At 47.9% G+C, this 22,855-nt stretch overlaps 1 protein-coding gene across 1 annotated transcript in view; it reads right to left on the bottom strand.

Moving 5' to 3' along the window:
• TSFM (Ts translation elongation factor, mitochondrial) overlaps nt 1-18,930 on the bottom strand; it is a 37,465-nt gene extending 18,535 nt beyond the window's left edge. Inside the window, exons 1-3 of the mRNA XM_075334485.1 lie at nt 18,886-18,930; nt 12,389-12,541; nt 11,669-11,797 (exon numbers count right to left, since the gene is read on the bottom strand). Coding sequence (XP_075190600.1) covers nt 11,669-11,797; nt 12,389-12,541; nt 18,886-18,918 — 315 coding nt within the window. The 5' untranslated portion in view covers nt 18,919-18,930. The remainder of the gene's footprint in view (nt 1-11,668; nt 11,798-12,388; nt 12,542-18,885) is intronic.
• Between the last annotated feature and the right edge of the window lie 3,925 nt (nt 18,931-22,855).

The following is a 22,855-nucleotide window of genomic DNA, read 5'->3' as shown; positions in this document are numbered from 1 at the left end:
GTGTTGACCTTAAAATGGTTTGCTTCCTTCTTGGTCAGCAACGTGGGTGCACAAAGTATCCCTGCTTTCTCTGTATGTGGGATAGCAGAGCTCGAGAAAAGCATTGGGTTGAGTCGAACTGGCCTCCAAGATCTGGTCTTAAACCTGGAGATCCTAACATTCTACATCAGCCACTTGTTGACAGGAAGAATATACTATTCCCACCTCTGCACATTAAACTAGGTCTCATGAAGCAATTTGTAAAAGCATTGCCAACTGACGGCGACTGTTTTAAGTACATCATGTTGGCACTTCCTGGACTGACCATTGAAAATCAAGGCTGGTGTGTTTGATGGTCCACAAATTCGACAGCTCATCAAAGATGAACATTTCACCGGGACTATGTCAGATCTTGAGAAGAATGCTTGGTTATCAAAGACGTCGTCAAGAACTTTCTTGGCAATACACGTGCAAGTAATTACAAAGAAATTCTTCAGAAACTATTGGAGAGCTACAAAGCGCTTGGTTGCAACATGAGTATTAAACTACATTTTCTCATTTTCTGCATTGCCATCTTGCCAACTTTCCGGAAAATCTTGGTGCTGTTAGCGATGAGCAAGGTGAACGATTTCACCAAGATTTGAAGGTTATGGAAGACCGTTACCAGGGTAGATGGGATGTACATATGATGGCTGACTATTGCTGGAGCATCAAACGTGATTGTCCTCAAGTTAAACACTCCATAAAAAGCTATAAATGTACATTTTTACCTTAAATACTTATATATATATATATATATCCTTTGTAAAAAACACGATAGTGTTAAAAAACATATTTGTCATGCCTATTTCTTATATATTTCATTTTTTGTTCATATTTGTACTATTTAAAAAAAAAAAAAAAAACATTTTTTATGTACAGTAGTTTACATATTTTTGAGAAGACAAAAATCCTATAGTTCAAAAACTTGACGTGATAGAGAAAAACTGAGATCATTTCTGGATTCAGCATCCAAAAATTAATTAAGAACAGTTGTCTAACCTAACTCCTAAAAAATTGCGTTCCCCAGTGTTATATATAAAAAAAAAAATAAAAAAAAAAATATTGGCTTGTGTCACCAGATCAACGTGCCCTGTGAGAACAAATCCTCAGAGGAACTAGAACGAGAGACGTATCAGCTATAGATGGCATAAATAGATGTGCAGAACCAGTCCATCAGCCACGTCAGTCATCTGTGACCATCACACTGGAGCCATGAGAATCACCATAGACCTCCCGTCATCTGCGACTCTTCTTTTGAGTGGTCAGTGGCGCAACGTCACATGTTAGACATGCCACAACAACGACAATACACCAGGTCGGCTAATCAAGAGAAGAGCCGTAGATGCTGGGAGGTAGACGGTGGTTTTTAAGGTTCCCTTTCGACAGCCATAGATTACTGACTGGCCGATGGACCAGGTCTTGTGAATCGATTTGCACCAACTCCAACAACAGACCATCAATCTCAAGAAGAACGGTGGGGACGGTCTGGTTGATGCTCTCCTCATGAACACATTGAACTCCATGTTCGGACCATTCTCTAATAGCAAAGCTTTCAACTCTTTTGGAACATAAGTGTGTGGACCTAGCATGCTGCTCTTACATGGGGCAGTAAAGTCTCATGGCAGATCAGCTTTAGACCACATTTATGTGTTCATTTTTTTCACGGCTAGAGCAGGTACACAATAACATCTAGGGTGCTATTCACATGACCCTGCTTTTTTGAGGATTGTGTCCCCACAAAATAATTAGAGACAATAGGTTTGTTATTGGAGTCACAGATCAAAATGACCCATACAAGTCTATGGGCCCGTGAAAAATCACAAAGAGCACACTATTGGCATCCATCTGCTGTCCTTGAATAACAGTATAGTGGATAGAAGCTTTGCAGTTTTTTTTCCCCATTAGGGAAAAATCAATGATAATAAATTAAAGGGCCACTTTTGACTTTTAGGATTGCTGCTTCCAATAGGTGGCACTAGAGTTAATCTTTTTCCTCCCTGAAGAGACAATTGGAATATTACCCAGAGGAGCATTGCAGCTATAAGACTCCTCAACACTGACAGCCAGATTGGTTTGTCAGTCTCTGCAAGGAGAAAAACGTTTTCCCCTTAAACCCCAGTAGAGCCAGATCAGATCTCAAACTTTGCACTGACGAGGGGCAATCACCCCAAAACACCGTGTTTGCAAATTCAATCCTAGGTCAAATGAAAGGCTTGTTAAAGGGCCACTTTTAGGATTGCTACTTCCAATAGGTGGCACCAGAGTTCATCTCATTCCTCCAGAGACAATTTGATAATAAATAGTGATGGGTGAGCGCTAAAATGCTCAGGTGCTCGTTCCTTGATGCAAGCTGGTCAGATGCTCGGACGGGCTTGACGCGAGTAACGGGCAATATGGAAAGTCATTGATAAGGCATTTTGTCTCTCCACCCACACAGTCTGTCATAAACAGAGCATTTCCGGGGGAAGGAAGAATGGGTTTGTTTCTTTGTGTCGCACTTTGAGAACGTTGTTTTACGCCCAGTGAGAGCCATTCAGCGACTGCGAGGGGTTCTCACTGGGGTTCCTGCACACATCATGCAGTGAAGCAAGCCTGTGCTTTGTAGTCGTTGTTTCACCAACGAAATATCCGAGCACCCGTGATACTCGGCTGAGCTCCGCGAGTACCCGAGCATTCCGATTCCTGATGGAGTGCCAAAGACTGGCGAGCATGTTCACTCATCACTAATGATAAAAGTCTGACACACGGACCAAACGCTGAGGAAAATCAAATCCAAATTTACTGATGAACAGCGGCTGGGTTTTTAACCCCTTCACGACCGGCCGATTTTGTATTTTCCATTTTTTTTTTGCCATTCTTCTTCCAAGAGACGTAACTTTTTTATTTTTCAGTTAATCTGGTCATGTGAAGGCTTGTTTTTTGCTGAACGAGCTGTACTTTTAAATGAAACCATGAGTTTTACCATCTAGTGTACTGGAAAACAGCAAAAACAATTCCAAATGCGGAACAATTGTAAAAAAAAAGTGCAATTGCACTATTGTTTTGGGGATATTTTATTCACCCTGTTCACTATATGGTAAAACTGATGCGTCGGTGTGAGGTGTCCTGCTATTCTTGGTGGACATATTTGTTTTGGAGCATTGCTATGGGTAAGGTCTCGTGAATTTCCACAGTGCATGTATACTTCGGGCACATTCTTCACCTATTTAACTATTGCAGTGTTTCTTGCAATCGTACTTTCATGCATCATTATGCTTAGAGGTGTTTGTTTGCTCTTTATGCACTGTGGTTTATTTTACCTCCACACCTTTATACCCTTTGTCCTAGCTATTTATCTCTCCACCATTGAATGCAGGTCCATTCATTCCACTACCTCTTTCATCCCACCGACCTTTTCTACTATGTAACTATGTGTGCCCTTTTTGTAAGGCAATCTGTCTGAGACTTTTTTTCTGACTATAATAAAAATGACTATTTTGTATTACACAATAGGTCTTTTTTGGTCTTTTTCAGATTTTTGTTAAATGCATACAACCGTGCACACATTCTTTGGTAGCTGCATATAAAAACTCACCTCTGCTTGGTTACAAATCATACACGCAGTCTGCCACCTGCCCTGTACAGGGAAAGCTGGGATTCATCAGTGAAGAGAACAGCTCTCCAATGGGTCAGACATTATCAAATTTGAGCATTTGTCTACTCAAGTCAGTTACGACAAGCTGTAGTCAGGTGGAGACCTCGATGAGGACTTTCCGACAGTCTGTGCAGAAATTCTTTGGTTATGTAAAACGATTGTTGCAACAGCTGTCCGGGTGGCCGGTCTCAGACGATATATGGAGGGGAAGATTTTGGATGTGGAGGTCCGGGACTACTGTGCTTACACGCGGTCTCCGGTTGTGAGCAGTTGAATATACTGTTAAATTCTCTGCAACGCATTTAGAGACGTTTTGTGGTAGAGAAATGGATATTCCACTCACAGACAACAGCTCTAGTAGACATTCATAAATCCAGCACGCCAATTGCACACTTGCTCAAAAATTGGCTTTTTATTGTGGCCAGCCTAAGGGGTACTTTGCACGCTGCGACATCGCTAGCCGATGATAGCGATGTCGTGCGCGATAGAACCCGCCCCAGTCGCACATGCGATCTCTTGTGATAGCTGCCGTAGCGAACATTATCGCTACGGCAGCTTCACACGCACTTACCTGCCCTGCGACGTCGCTCTGGCCGGCGACCCGCCTCCTTCCTAAGGGGGCGGGTCGTGCAGAGTCACAGCGATGTCACACGGCAGGCGGCCAATAGAAGCAGAGGGGCGGAGATGAGCGGGACATAAACATCCCGCCCACCTCCTTCCTTCCACATAGCTGGTGGAGGCAGGTAAGGAGATGTTCCTCGCTCCTGCAGCTTCATACACAGCGATGTGTGCTGCCGCAGGAACGAGGAACATCGTACCTGTCGCTGCAGCGAAATTATGAAAATGACCGGCACTACACAGATCACCGATTTACGACGCTTTTGCGATCGTTTATCGGTGCATCTAGGCTTTACACGTTGCAACGTCGTTACTGGCGCCGGATGTGCGTCACTTTCGATTTGACCCCGACGACATCGCAGTAGCGATGTTGCAACGTGCAAAGTACCCCTAAGGCACACCTGTGCAATAATCATGCTGTCTAATCAGCATCTTGATATGCCACACCTGTGAGGTGGATGGATTATCTCAGCAAAGGAGAAGAGATCACTAAAACAGATTTAGATAAATTTGTGAAAAATAATTGAAAGAAAAAAGCCTTTTGTGCATGAAAGAAGGGAATTTTGTTTACTTACCGTAAATTCCTTTTCTTCTAGCTCCAATTGGGAGACCCAGACAGTGGGTGTATAGCTACTGCCTCTGGAGGCCGCACAAAGAACTACACTTAAAAGTGTAAGGCCCCTCCCCTTCTGGCTATACACCCTCCCGTAGGAGTACGGATTCCTCAGTTTTAGTACCAAAGCAAGAAGGAGGAAAGCCAATAACAGTTTCAAAAACAAATTCAATCCGATAACAAGATCGGAGAACTTAAGAAACAACATGAACAACATGTGCACCCGAAAAACGAAACCCTAAGAACAAATAGGGCGGGTGCTGGGTCTCCCAATTGGAGCTAGAAGAAAAGGAATTTACGGTAAGTAAACAAAATTCCCTTCTTCTTTTTCGCTCCTAATTGGGAGACCCAGACAGTGGGACGTCCAAAAGCAGTCCCTGGGTGGGTAAAAAGATACCACATGAACGGGCTGTTAGACAGCCTCTTCCTACAGGTGGGCCACCGCCGCCTGAAGGACCTGTCTACCTAGGCTGGCATCTGCCGAAGCGTAGGTATGCACTTGATAGTGTTTGGTAAACGTGTGCAGACTCGACCAGGTAGCCGCCTGGCACACTTGCTGAGCCGTAGCCTGATGCCGCAATGCCCAGGACGCACCCACGGCTCTGGTAGAATGGGCCTTCAGTCCAGATGGAATCGGAAGCCCAGCAGAACGGTATGTGTGAAGAATTGGTTCCTTGATCCACCGCGCCAGGGTGGATTTGGAAGCTTGCGATCCCTTATGCTGCCCAGCGACTAGGACAAAGAGCGCATCAGAACGGCGTAGAGACGCCGTGCGAGAAATGTAAATCCTGAGTGCTCTCACCAGGTCCAACAGATGTAAACCCTTTTCAAATTGGTGAACTGGATGCGGACACAAAGATGGCAAAGTGATATCCTGATTGAGATGAAAGGAAGAAACCACCTTGGGAGAAAACTCTGGAATTGGACGCAGTACTACCTTGTCTTGGTGAAACACCAGGAAGGGAGATTTGCAAGATAACGCCGCTAGCTCGGACACTCTTCGAAGAGACGTGACCGCCACAAGAAAAACTACCTTTTGTGAAAGCCGAGAAAGGGGAACCTCTTTCAAAGGCTCGAAAGGCGGCTTCTGGAGAGCAATGAGAACCTTGTTCAGATCCCAGGGTTCCAATGGCCGTCTGTAAGGAGGAACGATATGACAAACTCCTTGGAGAAACGTGCGTACTTTAGAAAGCCGTGCCAAGCGCTTCTGAAAGAATACGGATAGCGCGGAGACTTGACCCTTAAGAGAGCTAAGCGACAAACCTTTTTCCAACCCAGACTGCAGGAAGGAAAGAAAAATTGGCAATGCAAATGGCCAGGGAGAAAACCCTTGAGCCAAGCACCACGCTAAGAATATCTTCCACGTCCTGTGGTAGATCTTGGCGGAGGATGGTTTCCTAGCCTGTCTCATTGTGGCAACAACTTCATGAGATAAACCTGAGGCCGCTAGGATCCAGGACTCAATGGCCACACAGTCAGGTTCAGGGCCGCAGAATTCAGATGGAAAAACGGCCCTTGAGACAGCAAATCTGGACGGTCTGGTAGTGTCCACGGTTGGCCTACCGTGAGGTGCCACAGATCCGGGTACCACGACCTCCTTGGCCAGTCTGGAGCGACGAGAATGGCGCGGCGGCAGTCGGACCTGATTTTGCGGAGCACTCTGGGCAACAATGCCAGAGGTGGGAACACATACGGTAGCCGGAACTGCGACCAATCTTGAACTAAGGCGTCTGCCGCCAGAGCTCGGTGATCGTGAGACCGTGCCATGAAAACCGGGACTTTGTTGTTGTGCCGTGACGCCATCAGATCGACGTCCGGCATCCCCCAGCGGCGACAGATCTCCTGAAACACGTCCGGGTGAAGGGACCATTCCCCTGCGTCCATGCCCTGGCGACTGAGAAAGTCTGCTTCCCAGTTTTCTACGCCTGGGATGTGGACTGCGGATATGGTGGATGCCGTGTCTTCCACCCACGTCAGAATCCGCCGGACTTCCTGGAAGGCTTGCCGACTGCGTGTTCCCCCTTGGTGGTTGATGTATGCCACCGCTGTGGAGTTGTCCGACTGAATTCGGATCTGCTTGCCTTCCAGCCACTGTTGGAAGGCTCGCAGGGCAAGATAGATTGCTCTGATTTCCAGAACATTGATCTGCAGGGTGGACTCTTCCTGAGTCCACGTCCCCTGAGCCCTGTGGTGGAGAAACACCGCTCCCCACCCTGATAGGCTCGCATCCGTCGTGACCACTGCCCAGGACGGGGGAAGGAACGACTTTCCCTGTGACAATGAGGTGGGGAGAAGCCACCAACGCAGAGAGTCCTTGGCAGTCTGAGAGAGGGAGACAGTCCTGTCGAGGGACGTCGATTTCCCATCCCATTGGCGTAGAATGTCCCATTGTAGAGGGCGCAGATGAAACTGCGCGAACGGGACTGCCTCCATTGCTGCTACCATCTTTCCTAGGAAATGCATGAGGCGCCTCAGCGAGTGCGACTGGCTCTGAAGGAGAGATTGCACTCCAGTCCGTAGCGAGCACTGCTTGTCCAGTGGAAGCTTCACTATCGCTGAGAGAGTATGAAACTCCATGCCAAGATAAGTCAGAGATTGGGTCGGGGTTAGATGAGACTTTGGAAAGTTGATAATCCACCCGAAACTCTGGAGAGTGTCTAGTGCCACCTTCAGACTGTGTTGGCATGCCTCTTGAGAGGGTGCCTTTATAAGCAGGTCGTCTAGATACGGGATGACCGAGTGACCCTGCGAGTGCAGAACAGCTACTACTGCTGCCATGACTTTGGTGAAGACCCGGGGGGCTGTTGCCAGACCGAAAGGTAACGCCACGAACTGCAGGTGTTCGTCGTGTATGACGAAGCGTAGGAAACGCTGATGCTCTGGTGCAATCGGCACGTGGAGATACGCATCTTTGATATCTATTGATGCTAGAAAATCTCCTTGAGACATTGAGGCTATGACGGAGCGTAGGGATTCCATCCGGAACCTCCTGACTTTTACGTGTCTGTTGAGCAACTTTAGATCCAGGACGGGTCGATACGATCCGTCCTTTTTTGGGACCACAAACAGATTGGAGTAAAAACCGTGACCTTGTTCCTGAAGAGGGACGGAGGTCACCACTCCTTCCGCCTTTAGAGCGGCCACCGCCTGCAACAGAGCATCGGCTCGGTCTGGTGGTGGAGAAGTTCTGAAGAAACGAGTTGGCGGACGAGAACTGAACTCTATCCTGTACCCGTGAGACAGAATATCCCTCACCCAACGGTCTTTGACGCGTGACAGCCAAATGTCGCCAAAGTGGGAAAGCCTCCCACCGACCGCGGGTGTGGGAATCGGAGACCGCAAGTCAGGAGGACGCCGTCTTGGCAACGGTTCCTCCGGCTGTCCTTTTTGGGCGTGACTGAGACCTCCAAGAATCTGAGCGTCTCTGGTCTTTTTGAGTCTTTTTCGACGAGGCGAATTGGGACCTGCCCGGTCCTCGAAAGGACCGATAACCAGACTGACCCTTCCTCTGTTGGGGTTTGTTTTGTCTGTGTTGCGGTAAGGATGAGTCCTTACCCTTGGAGTGTTTGATGATTTCATCCAAACGCTCTCCAAACAATCGGTCACGAGAAAAAGGCAAATTGGTTAAGCACTTCTTGGAATGAGAATCTGCTTTCCAATGTCTCAACCACAGGGCCCTACGCAAAACAACGGAGTTGGCTGACGCCACTGCCGTGCGGCTTGTAGCGTCAAGAACAGCATTAATCGCGTACGACGCGAATGCCGCCATTTGCGAGGTCAATGGTGCTACCTGCGGGGCAAATGCACGTGTGACAGAGTCGACTTGCGCAAGCCCGGCTGAGATAGCTTGGAGTGCCCATACGGCCGCAAAAGAAGGCGCTAATGACGCTCCAATCGCTTCATAGATGGATTTCAGCCAGAGCTCCATCTGCCTGTCAGTGGCATCTTTAAGTGCCGCTCCATCTTCAACTGCAACCAAGGATCTAGCTGCAAGCCTGGAAATTGGAGGATCCACTTTTGGACACTGGGTCCAACCCTTGACCACCTCAGGGGGAAAAGGATAGCGTGTATCTTTAAGCCGTTTAGAAAAACGCCTTTCAGGATAAGCGTGGGGTTTCTGGATTGCGTCTCTAAAGTCAGCGTGGTCCAGAAAAGTGCTTAATGTACGCTTAGGGTATCTGAAATGGATTCTCTCGTGCTGCGAAGCTGACTCCTCTACAAGAGGAGCTGGTGGGGAAATATTTAACATCTTATTGATGTTAAATATAAGATCATTAACTATGGCGTCACCATCTGGTGTATCTAGATTGAGAGCGGTCCCAGGATCAGAATCCTGGTCAGTTACGTCCGCCTCATCACCCATAGATTCATCTCGCTGGGATCCTGACCATTGAGATGAATGTGAAGGCCCGTCATAGCGAGCCCGCTTAGGCTGCCCTGGGCCATCGTCCGAGTCAGAGTCTTCACCCTGAGGTGTATATGCCCGTCCCGGAGCTTGGAGGTAATTCAGCTGAGGGGGACCAGGGGGCAATGATTGCACAGTGTCCGTGGCCTGAAGTACAGGCCTAGCTCGCAATGTGTCAAGAATTTGTGACATAGTGAGAGACATTCTGTCAGCAAAAGCTGCAAACTCAGTTCCTGTCACTTGGACAGCATTCACAGGTGGTACACCCTGGGTCACGTCCAGCAGAGGCCCCGGCTGTGCAAGCGCCGCAGGGGCCGAGCACTGCACACAATGGGGGTCCGTGGAGCCTGCCGGTAGAAAAGTCCCACATGCGGTGCAGGAAGCATATAATGTCTGTGCCTTGGCACCCTTGCGTTTTACGGACGACATGCTGCTGGCTCTCTGCAATGTGAGAGAGTCTATAGCCAAAGGGCGACCAGCGCTATGCAATACAAAGTATTTGTAGAAACAAAATACTAAGAATACTACTGGCACAAGAGGGGGTGAGCCCTGAGGGCTGCTTACCGCCCGCTGAATAGCGGGTAAGAGGCGAAGAATTCCTTGTCTGGGTCTCCCCGGCTCCCCTCTGCAGCTCAGCGTGTCAGCAGGAATGGCTGCCGGCGTCTGTGGAGAGGGGCGGTCCGTGGGAGTTCCCAAACAAAAGTGCGGGAAACAGTGTCCCCTCTGTGCCTATTGTGAGGGCTGGAGTATGTAAAAACGACTCCAGCCCTCAGCGCTGATGCACTGACCAGCGTCCCGCCCCTCTCCTGACTGGCAGGTCTGGGGGCGGGAACGAACGGAAGCAGGCCGCAAAAGCCGGGGACTCGAGTTATCAGCGCGGCCGCCGTAAAAGCGCGGGCCGCGCTGAAGTCCCCGGCGCACCACAAGTGCCAGCCGCGCCGCAGTCCCAGCGGCCGGCGCGACCGATTCCCAGAAGTGTGCCTGCTTCAGCGAAGCTGAATGAGGCCATGGCACAAGCGCCGCAGCGCTGATGTCCCCCGGCGCACTACAACACCCAGCATGCTGCGGTGTGAGCGCCAAATGCACGGGGACACAGAGTACCTTGAGGAAGCAGGGCCATGTCCCTGATGTACTCCGCTCCATCCAGCATCTTCTCCAGGGGCTGTAGATGGAGCACGGTCTCAGTGCCTGGAGACCAGTAAATCCCACTTCACCCAGAGCCCTGTAAAAAGGGATGGGGAAGGAATCAGCATGTGGGCTCCTGCCGCCGTACCCGCAATGGGTACCTCAACCTTACAAACACCTCCGACATACAGTGGGGTGAGAAGGGAGCATGCTGGGAGCCCTGTATGGGCCCTCTTTTCTTCCATCCGACATAGTCAGCAGCTGCTGCTGACTAAAAACAATGGAGCTATGCGTGCGTGTCTGACCTCCTGCGCACAAAGCTAAAACTGAGGAATCCGTACTCCTACGGGAGGGTGTATAGCCAGAAGGGGAGGGGCCTTACACTTTTAAGTGTAGTTCTTTGTGCGGCCTCCAGAGGCAGTAGCTATACACCCACTGTCTGGGTCTCCCAATTAGGAGCGAAAAAGAAAATGGAAGCAAAAACAAAAAAAGAGTTGCGCTCATATTTTTGTTCACTGTATATAGCACTGCGTACTTACAATTGCTATTTTTGCCTTTCTACCCAGTTAATTCTTCTCTTTTCCATTAGGACTATGACATCACATGATTAAAAACAGACTAGCTGAATCCTTCTAAGCTCTATGTAGAAACAGGAATTCTCTTTTCCCGGCATGAGTCACCATCACTCAAGTTCCTATCAGGGGGGAGGATGGAGCAGCTGGGTCAGGAGTTGAAGAGGGTAATAATTAATGCAGGGGAAAAAGAAAAAAAAAAAAGAAGACTTCCTATTTCTGCAAAAAGCAGATAAAAAAGAAGAATTTATTGGGTAGAAAGGCAAAATGAGCACCGTAAATACGCAGTGCTATATAATATAATGATTTCAATATATTATGAGGATAAAAACGTTGATAAGAGTGCTTTTCTAAGCATTGAAAGAGTGGAGATAGTACAAATTCTGGTTTATAAGAGAAGCTGTCACCAACACAAGGGAGGTTTTTCATCTTACACCCGATTACATCATGATTAGTAGCAGTAACAAATAGAGCTGATGATTTTAGCTGTACACAACACTAAGGATGGCCTTTAGCCCAAGCGACTCATCCCACTGTGCACCTGGAAATCACAAGGCTACACACAGCTATATGCAATATAGAACCAATATAATAGAAGTCTTAATATTTCCACTATCATAAATAATGAAGAAAAGTGAAGAAATCAATGTAGGTCATACACAGATGCATAGGTTACTAACCTCCACCATTACCGCTGTGTTCCCTTCCTGTAGGAGACCCACAAGACCCTCCGCAGTTTTCCTTCCTTGTAACTTGGTGGCTTTATTCCACCCTTCCTTCTGTGCCTGCTGATGGAGCCACGTCTCTGCCTTTATAATGAACAGTCAGTGTAAAAAACAAGGACAAATAAAAGCTGGGCCAGAATCATCTGCACGCAGTTTATTTATACAGGAAGAAACTTGTAGTTTTAGGCTCTGTGCGCACTAGTGCGTTTTACCCACGGATTTACCCGCGGATTTGTCGCGGAAATTTCTTGAGAAATGTCTGCAATCTTTGTGCAGACATTTCCCAGCAAATTCTATGAGAAAAAAAAATAGCTGTGCGCACTGTGCGGATTTTTCTCAAGAAATTTCCTTGAGAAGAATTTCTCGAGAAAATTTCTTGAGAAAATGAGCATGTCAATTCTTTTCCGCAGGTACCTTGCGGATTTCGGCAGTACAGCCTGCAAAATCCGCAGGAAACCACCCGCGGGAAAATCGCGGCAAATTCGCGGCTATTCCACGGCTAATCCACGGCAAATCCGTATGCGGATTTGGTGCGGATTTTTTCCGGAGGTCCGGAAATTTTTCACTCCCAGAAGTTTCTCAAGAAATTTTCTTGAGAAACTTCACATTTCTAGTGCGCACAAAGCCTTAATGTTTCTTTCTAAGGACATCATGAAAAGATCTCTCATTTTTCACCTGTTTTGCATCATTGTTGAACTTTTCTAGCGCTTTCTTACAATTTATGAACGAGTAGCCGGTTTTCTTTCGGAGTTTCACTAAAAGCTCCTTGTCACCCGCTAGTAACCGGCAGCCGGAGTGGAATAGGCCAAGCTGCTGCCAGGAGAAGAGCTGCCAAACACAAAAAAAGAGGAGAAAAATCAACATGGGAACACTCAGTACAGTATAGGCGGCACACCTCCGGAACAAAGCTATAGTCATGCCCAAAAGTTTCGGGACTGACAAAAATTTTGGTTTTCACAAAGTTTCCTGCTCCAGTGTTTTTAGATCTTTTAGTCGGCTGTTTCTAGTGAAGCGCAATGATAAGATTTCAGGTGGTTTATTTTTAGATTTTTATTAGGTCAAAGATTCAATAAACAAAATACAAAGATATCAGCCGGCCCCATGTCAGGGAACAAGCCAGCTAAAATAGTGATGACCATTATATTATAGAGAAAATACTCTACATTTCAGAAGTTTTTATACTTTTATTGACAAATTAATCAAGCTTATGTGAAGATTCAATATCAAACGTGTTGATTTTTTCCTTAGAGCGTTCCAAGGTTGAAAAAAACAAAAAAAAAAAAAAAAAGGTAACAATAGGTCCATAGAAACCAGTGAACTGCATTCGGATATCGGAATGAGGTCCGATTTTTATAGACTAAATGGAGAAGATGGAGGACCCTTTTTTTCCACCTCTGAGACAAAAAATCAGATTGTTCTCTGGTCAGAATAATTGGACAGTTTTTCTCTGATGGAAAATGGTCGGGTGATTCTACCCTGTGACGGTATTTGTCCTCCCGCTTTTTGAAGATGGACCACATACTCTCAATGGGATTAAAATGTTTGGCGTTTCCCGAACATGAAAAACAAAATTTCCATGATTTGTTCACCGTGCCACCACTTAGTTATCACTTTTGCCTTGTGATATGGTCTCCATCATTCTGAGAAAATCATTGATCATCACCAGATTGCTCCTGGATCGTTGGGAAAAGTCACCCTTGGAGAATATTTAGATCCCATTCTTATTCCTCTAATATACAGGCTATTAATATTTTCTACAAATATATGAAAAATATTAAAATTGATAATAGGAAACACCCAGTGCTTGTGAACACACAAGGACCAGTAGAAGGGAATGAGCTATATAAATGGGATCCCTATAGTGCTCTATGGGATCTTGCTCCTGCCTGACAACGGAGGGTATGACAACGTAACTTTTTGGGCGCCCCCGTTTCGCATCGTATCGCTCTCTGTACCCTATGAAATCAGTGAATTAAGAAAAATTACACTAATGATTGCCATGTACATGTGTTGGAGCATATAGGGTACGCAAAGTACTACCAAATCACTATGTGATCAAAAGCAACTATATATGCAACATGCTCCAACCAATCACAAGCCACAGAAAACAGGAAGATCACATGCTATGTCTCATTGTTATGAAAAAGCAGTCACCACAGAGTATTGCACCTTATTTAAGGTGCGATATTCACCTTGGGTAAAGAGGGGGTTAATCACCGGTGTTCCACATTCACACTTTACAAACAGCTTAGGAGCCTTCCCACAGGGGGGGGGGTGGCTCAGGGTAGGCAGGGGCTGGCCATCACAAGGCATGGGACTTCCCCAGTCACTAAGGCCAGCCACCTGGGGGGCAGGATCCACTTGGGGTAGAAGTAGGAGCAAACTCACTCAATCGTCAGTCAGTCGACCCAAGACACAACACCATCACCTCTTTCTTTTCTTCACAGGGCCTGAGGCTTGGAGCGGAGCTCTCAGCTGGGTTCTTCACAGCTGGAAGGTCAACTCTAAAAAAGGACTTTCTTCTTTCCAACACGGTAACTGCTTCTAACTTATTCGAGGCTGATGGGGCACATCACAGTGAGTGACCAGTACTAACCGGGCGAGCGGCACAAAGAGTGAGTAAAGACACCTGGAACCGCAGCATCTGGATCTGACTCTTATTACCGGCGCCGCCACCCTGCGCCTCGGCGTCAAAGGCCTTCGCCATCACTACTCCCCTCATCATCCTTCCTGGGGCCCGCTTCACCTGTGGGGAGCAATACCATCTTTGGCTGCTATTACCATCTGTCCCGGAGGACAGCAACAGCAGCGGCGGCTAATCCCTGGCCACGTACCACAGGTGGCGTCACAACATTTATACTATTACAACCCCCATCATCTTCTCTCCTTATGGTGTACACCTTGGGGCACAAAGCCGGCCAGGCCACCGCAACATCACAGACCATCACACTGGCATGGTGACAAGTAACTCAGGTACGAGACCCCGTGCCTGACATTCCCCTGCCCCCTGGCAGCTGCACATATAGCTGGGATGATTTAGGAAAACCTGCACTCGCAGGGTGCTGGACCTGATGGCCCTTGAGGTCCCTTCCAACTCTACCATTCTGATTTGATCCTGTGACTTTGACCAGTTTTTCAGAACTATTTCAGGAAATGTAACTTTTATTGTGCCCTTGTGTTGCTCTAAGCCACGGCTTATTAAGTGAATGAATATTCACCCTCCTCTCTCATTATCCTGCCCACCGCTCTGAGTCCTGCACTGCACCCGCACTCTGCCTGCTGTACTACCATTACTGCCAGCCTAAAGATCGCACCACATTCATCGGCACCTCTCCTCAGCAGAGTGTAAACTGTGTATGTCTATGCAGTGGTTACATTCAGCTCAGGAGAGGCGCCGATGATTGTGGTGCGATTTTCGGGCACTAATACAACAGGCAAATAGAAAACACTCCATGAAAAATAAGCCGCAGTGCATTTTTCAAAGCAGAAAAGAATACAAGCCCCTGTCTCATTTTCGGGGAAACACGGTACTATATATTGGGATAGGATCATGGAGATGGGAATATCCTTTAAATAAAAAGAAAAGTTGCAAGTTGTGTGCCACTTGGATTGAGTGTGGTTTATCAATCCAACACATTTGGGACATTTGTGACAGTCACAGGTCACCCCATAAGAAATCATTACATCAATGATGCAACAATATGTCCCCAGACTAATGGGCAAACAGTGGACCGTGGTGCTGGGAGCCTCAGGGGCCACAATCACAGTATGTGAGGGCTATGCCCATGACTCGCAGTCCAGCACAAATTTAACTACTTTCACACTTGCGTTGTTTTACATCCGTCACAATCAGTTGTGTGACTGATGCAACGGATGAGTTGCAGATAGTGGGACAACCTATGTGACTGATGCTGCAAAAAAAAACAAAAAACGATCAGTTGTTTGGTTTGGTTTTTTTTTAACGGTTTTACCGGCGGTCGCCTTTTGTGAACGATCAGCTGATCGGCCGGCCGCTGGAACTGAATTTACAGTAGATCATGTTTTTTTTACTGTGCACATGCTGACAGTGAAAAAACGATCCGCCACACACTAAAAACGTTACATTCTGCGTTGCTCCTGCCGCAAGTTAGTAACTGACTGATCCGTCACACGGTGGATGCAATGCAGGCCCATCAATCACAATCCGTCCCTAATATAAGTCTATGGGGAAAAAATAGATTCCTGCAAAATATTTTGTAGGATACCGTAATTCCTCAAGGTGACGGATTGTGACTGATACAAAACAACGCAAGTGTGAAAGCAGCCTTAAAAAGAAAAGAAGAAACCCTGAGGACAGACTGTATGCGGCTCACTGCTGTCTGTGATGGCCACGGCCGCTTGCACCTTCTAAGGCTATGTGCACAAGCTGCGTTTTTTTGACGCTGCGTTTTTGGCAGCTAAAAACGCACAAAAACCGCGGAAAAAACGCATGCATTTTTACCGCGATTTGGTGCATTTTTGATCTCTGCGTTTTTCCAATGCATTGCATGGGGGGAAAACGCTGAAAAACGCAGGAAAGAATTGACATGTCCACTTTTTTTTTTAAGCTCAAAAACGCAGCTTAAAAAAAAAGTTGTGTGCGGACAGCAAAAATGAAAACTCAGACTTTGCTGGGGAAGCAAAGTCATGCAGTTTTGAGGCCAAAAACGCACCCGAAAAACGCGCAAAAGCGCTGCGAAAAATGCACTGTGTGAACTTACCCTAAGGCTGCTTTCAAACATCCGTTTTTTCCTGTGCGGCACAATCTGGCCCTTTGCAGAGAAACCGCAAGCGTTTTTTTGCTGCCGGTTGCGGTTTTTTTGCATAGACTTACATTAGTGCCGTATTGTGCCGCATGGGCTTGCGTTCCGTCCGTTTTTTTGCCGAATGCGGCAGATTTAGCCTGATGCGGCGGCCGGATGGAACGTTGCCTGGCACGTTTTTTTGTCCGGCAAAAAAACCCCGCATTGTGCCGCTTCCGGCCGATGCGGCGCGATTTACAATGCATGCCTATGGACGCCGCATGCGGCGCCCTGCGGCAAAAAACGCATCCGGCCGCCGCATGCGTTTTTTCCACTACGCATGCTCAGTAGCAAAAAACGGACGGGCTGCATGTAAAAAACTTATGCAAAGGATGCGGTTTTGTCACCGCATCCGTTGCAAAGGTTTTAGAGCCGGATTGGCCGACTCTGCTAAAACCGGAGGTGTGAAAGCAGACTAAGGCTAGGTTCACATTTCCGTTAAATTGTATCAGTCACAATCCGCTGCTCTGGTAAACAACGGAATCCGTTTAGCGGATTCCGTTGTTTCCATATACTTGTATGAGCGTCGGATTGTGACTGATGGTGCTGCGTTGCACCCTCCGCCCAACTGATCAGTCGTGGAACGACTGACCGCGGGGCGGAAGGAACGCAGCCTATAACGGTTTTTGAGCAGCGCAATCCGTAGGATTTTGCTGCGCATGCTCTCTCTAGCTCCCTGCACACGTAACCAGGATACACATCGGGTTACTAAGTAATGCGCTTTGGTTAGTTACCCGATATTTACACTGGTTACGTGTGCAGGGAGCCCGACACTTCCCTGCTCGGCTTCGCCCCTCCTGCACTCCGCATGCATGTATGTATGTATGTATGTATGTATGTATGAATGAATGTATGTATGTATATAATATATATATATACATACATACATATATATATACACACACACACACACACACACACACACACACACACACACACACACACACCTGTCCCCAGCCCTGCAGTCCCCGCGGCACTGACGTCCTCAGCGCCACGGCCCCGCTCGGCTCCATCCCCCCGAACTCCGCCGCCCGCACACAACCGAGTCTGACAAGTCTGTTCTTTGTCATCCGTTGTACAATGCATCAGTCACATGCGTCAAGCAACGCATGTGAGGCTACTTTCACACTTGCGTTGGACGGCTTCCGTAGCATTGTGTTGTGTGACGGATGTAATGGATGCGTTGCATATAGTGGCACAACGGATGCTACGGATCGTACAAAACAACCGAAAGCTTTTTTTTTCTTCTTTACCGGCAGCAGACTATTGTGAACGATCAGCTGTTCGCTCTCAATAGCCGGCAGCTGAGCGCTCTCACACACCGGCGGCCGGTCGCTCAGCTGAGCGCTCTCACATGCCAGTGGCCAGTAAATCAGCTGAGCACTCTTACATGCTGGCGGACGGGCGCTCAGCTGATCGTTCGGCTGCTGAGAATGTGTGCGGGGGGCGGAGTGCGGAGTGGGTGGAGCCGAGCGGGTCATGGCGCTGAGGACAGGCGAGTGTGTGTGTATGTATATGTGTGTATGTGTGTACATCATGCGGAGTGAGGTGCGGGAGGGGGCGGAGCCAAGCGGGGAAGTGTCGGGCTCCCTGCACACGTAGCGAGGGTAAAAATCGGCAAAGCACTTTGCTTGGTTACGGGTGCAGGGAGCCAGAGAGAGCATGCACAGTGAAATCCTACAGATTGCGCTGCTCAAAAAAAGTTACATGCTGCGTTTCTCCCGCCCAGCGCAGCGTCAAAATAACGACGCTGCGTCGTCCAGCGGATGCAACGCTGACACTTGCGTTACAGTGCGTTGTCCATACAAGTCTATGGAGAATAGGGCAGTGCGTTAACGGACTGTGCTATTCTCCATAGTGACGGACTCCGCTGAACGCAAGTGTGAAAGTAGCCTGACTGATGCAAAACAACGGAAATGTGAACCTAGCCAGAAGCCATTACATAGAGCAGTATAGACTCCGCCATCTATAGATGATCACCTTATTCCTGGACTCACAGGGGGCAGATTGTGGGGGCTGATCAGGTCCATCCCCCTGAATATTGCTGCCTGCAGTCTCCCCATCTGCACAGCACAGCACAGCACAGCACAGCACAGCACAGCACAGCACAGCACAGCCTTCTCTGACTGCACGGAGCAGATGAAACACATTTATTTTTCTGAATTTCTGTAAATTTCCTGCAGAACAAGCTGCCAGGCAGAATCACCGGAGGAACCTCACCAGACAGTGCACAGCGCAATGCTCCCCCGGTGATACGGTATGTTATGTATGTGGAGCACACGCGGAGCCTCTTATACCGGCACTGGAATCCCTCCGCCGTGATCAGGCACAGCCTCTGCAGACACGTCTAACCTTGGAGCGCAGGAATCCTGACAGCGCAGCCATACTTCTCCAGGATGAATGACAGGGCGCGGAGAGATGACGTCACGCCAGTAGTTATCACTAGAGGGAGATGCTGCAGTTCGGAGCAGTCGCCATTTTGGTGAAGACACAGGCGCCCACACAGCCCCGCCCGGAGATTGATCAGGAACATGCTGCCCCTAGTGGTCGGGTTTGGTACAGCTCATATAGCAGAGCTCACAGGCCTCTTCTTGCTTTTGGGCGATGTACACTGCTGGATTTTCCACTTTGTTTTTTTACATGTTCTTTTTTTTCCACGCAGATTTAGAGCAGATCTGCTTTGAAAAGCGCCTGAAAACACACACATAAAATCCTCAAAACAATGTCCACTTACATTTCTATGTAAAAATGGCTTGCTGTTCATATGTTCAGTGTAATTCGCTTCTTTTAGGCTAGTGTCACACATCCGGCTTTTCGCCGGTTTGACGGATGCGGCGCACGCCAGTACAGTATGATACAGTACAGTGGCAGCAACGTCCGGGTCACATGCTCCGGTCACATGACAGCACGTGACTGGCGCTTTTTGTGCTGCCAGTATACACTGTACTGGCGTGTACCGCATCCGCCAAACCGGCGAAAAGCCGGATTTGTGAAACCGGCCTTAGGCTACATTCACACTTCCATTGTTTTAAATCTGTCAGGTCAGTCGTTGCAACGCAACAACGGATCCGACGTTTTGTAGATGTCAACTGACGCAACGGATGTGTTATTTCACAGGATTCCGTTCACAGGAATCCTGTAAAAAAAAAACTGATCCATCACGTCCGTTACATCCGTTGTGCGTCCGTTTTTTGACGGATCTGTAGTGATCTGTTTATGTTTGGGGCAGCCCAATGGGTGTGCCAAACATGCTGGGCATGCTCAGTAGAGCATGATGGAATACAGCACCATAGACAACCATTACAGATCTTGACGGATGGCAACGAAATCCTGCGCAGTGGTTTTTTTTGCCGCTCCAAAAAATGTTACATTCTGCGCTGCACCCGCCTGACGGTCAGTAAGTAAACGACTAATCCGTCACGCAGCGGATGCAACACAAGGCCATCAGTCACAATCCGTCGCTAATAGAAGCCTATGGGGAAAAAACGGATTCCTGCAAAATATTTTGCAGGATACCGTAATTCCTCAAGGCGATGGATTGTGACTGATGCAAAACAACGGAAGTGTGAATGTAGCCTTAGGCTAAGTTCACACTTCCGTTGTTTTGTATCAGTCACAATCCAGTTCACACTTCCGTTGTTTTGTATCAGTCACAATCCGTCGCCTTGAGGAATTACGGTATCCTGCAAAATATTTTGCAGGATTCCAGTTTTTCCCCATAGACTTCTATTGGCGACGGATTGTGACTGATGATGCTGCATTGCATCCGCTGCGTGCGGTCAGTCGTTTTTTGACTGACAGCCGGGCGGGAGCAATGCAGCCTGTAACATTTTTTGTGCTGTGGAATCCATTGGATTTCGCTGCGCATGCGCTCTCTGGCTCCCCGCACAGGTAACCAGGATAAACATCGGGTTACTAAGCAACGCGCTTTGGTTAGTTACCCGGTATTTACACTGGTTACATGTGCAGGGAGCCCGCGCTAAGCGGTGTATGCTGGTAACCAAAATAAATATCGGGTAACCAAGCAAAAAGTGCTTTGCTTTTACCCGATATTTACCCTGGCTGTGCACGGAGCCAGACACTTCACCGCTCGGCTCCGCCTACTCCCGCACTCAGCATGTACACACACACACACACACACACACACACACACACACACACACACTTAGGGCTGCTTCTCACTTGCGAGTTTCTCGCAGTAGAGCAATGCGAAAAAATCTCGCATTGGAATCGGACACATGTTAGTGAATGATTCAGCTCGCATTTGCGATTTTTTTCTCAGTCCAAATCGGACTGAGAAAAAAATCGCAGCATGCTGCTTTTTTGCGAGTTTCTACTGCGAGTCTCTCCAATGCAAGTCTATGGGAGCATGTAAAAAAATCGGATGTCACGGGACGGCACTCACACCATCCTAGTGACATGCGATTTTCTAAATACATTTCTCGCATGTTTCCTAAAACACTGGAAACTAGCGATGTCTCACAATGTCTGTCAATCACTATTCTCTGTCAGTCGGTCTCTCCCTCTCGGTCTCTATTCTCTCTGTCGGTCCGTCACTATCTCTGTCCCTCTCTCACAGTCTGTCGGTCATTTTCCCCTCCTCTCTCATACTCACCCATCCCCGATCTCCTGCGCGGCGCTGCACGGCATTCACACTGCTGCGGCGGCTTTTACTATTTTGAAAAAGCCGGCCGCTCATTAAACAATCTCGTATTCCCTGCTTCCCCTCCCACCGGCGCCTATGATTGGTTGCAGTGAGACACGCCCCCATGCTGAGTGACAGGTGTCTCACTGCACCCAATCACAGCAGCCGGTGGGCGTTTTTATTTATATATTTTTTTTACTAATTTAATTTTATATATATTTCATATATTTATTGTTTTTATTATACAAATTCAATCTGTTTCCCCCAACTCCCCACCCCCCCTTTGGAAAATTGGGGGTTAATCATGTGAATGGGTTAAATCGACTGATTGGGAACCAATTAATTCTGGGGGAGGATTTGTCTATCTATTTGAAAATATATATGCACAAAGACATATGTCCACATTTTTTGTTTATTTTATTGCTACCTGAGGAAGGGGGAGTACATGCCCCCGAAACGCATTGTGTCTTCTATCATTATATGAATAAATCTTCACTTATATATTCATTCAGCTCCTCTTTGAGCAGCGCTTATCCAGCACCGTGAATTTTCTTTTCTCTGAACTCTACTTCTGTCCAGAGAGCAGCAGGACATGCCGGTGATGCAAGATTTGCGCGTGTGTCTCTTTCGGCCCTGTAAAATGAAAATGCCGGCATTTCCTGAAGCTATTTCCACTTGAAAAACTTGTCAGATTCGACCGCCTGGAACAGACGCCATGTGGACATATCAGGAGGGTCCACAAGACCTGCGAGTCCTTCAGAGTGATGTCATAAGGATGGAGGGATAACAGCTGTTGGGGGAATGGCTGCTTAGCTGCAAGACTGAGCTTCATTAACAAAGAGCTGTAAGGCCATGTTCACACGTTGAGTATTTGGTGAGTTTTCTACCTCAGTATTTGGAGCCAAAAGCAGGAGTGGAACAATCAGAGGAAAAGTATAAAAGAAACACAAGCACCACTTCTGTATTTATTACCCACTGTATTTATTGACCAAATACTCAACATGTGCACGTGGCCTAAAGGGTACTTTACACGCTGCAATATCGCTAGAGAGCGTACCCGCTCCTGTCGGTTGTGCGACACGGGCAAATCGCTGCAAATCACTGCCCATGGCGCACAACATCGCTAACACCCGTCACACGGACTTACCTTCCCTGCGACGTCGCTCTGGCCGGCGATCTGTCTCCTTTCTAAGGGGGCGGTTCGTGCGGCGTCACACAGCAGCCGTCCAATAGCAGAGGAGGGGCGGAGATGAGCGGCCGGAACATGCCGCCCACCTTCTTCCTTCCTCATTGCCGGTGGATGCAGGTAAGGAGATGTTGGTCGTTTCTGCGGGTTTACACACAGCGATGTATGCTGCTGCAGGAACGACGTATCAACGAGCAACGATTTTTCACGTTTTTGAGCTCGTTGATCGTCGCTCATTGGTCACACGCTGCGATGTCGCTAACGACGCCGGATGTGCGTCACTAACGACGTGACCCCGAGGATATATCGTTAGCGATGTTGCAGCGTGTAAAGCACCCTTTAGTGTCTGCTCACATGGGGGGGTTGTATCACCTAGTTTCCTAAGTGCAGCAGTACTGACCAATCAGAGTGTTAAGATTTAGCATGTAGCAGAGCTCAGAATGCTGCCACCACCCACACCAGGCTCTGGATGTACAAGGCCTATAGACAGT

Source organism: Anomaloglossus baeobatrachus, chromosome 2 (genome assembly GCF_048569485.1).
Source record: "Anomaloglossus baeobatrachus isolate aAnoBae1 chromosome 2, aAnoBae1.hap1, whole genome shotgun sequence".
In the NCBI taxonomy this organism is placed as follows: domain Eukaryota; kingdom Metazoa; phylum Chordata; class Amphibia; order Anura; family Aromobatidae; genus Anomaloglossus; species Anomaloglossus baeobatrachus.
This window is presented reverse-complemented; position numbering and strand designations above follow the sequence as displayed.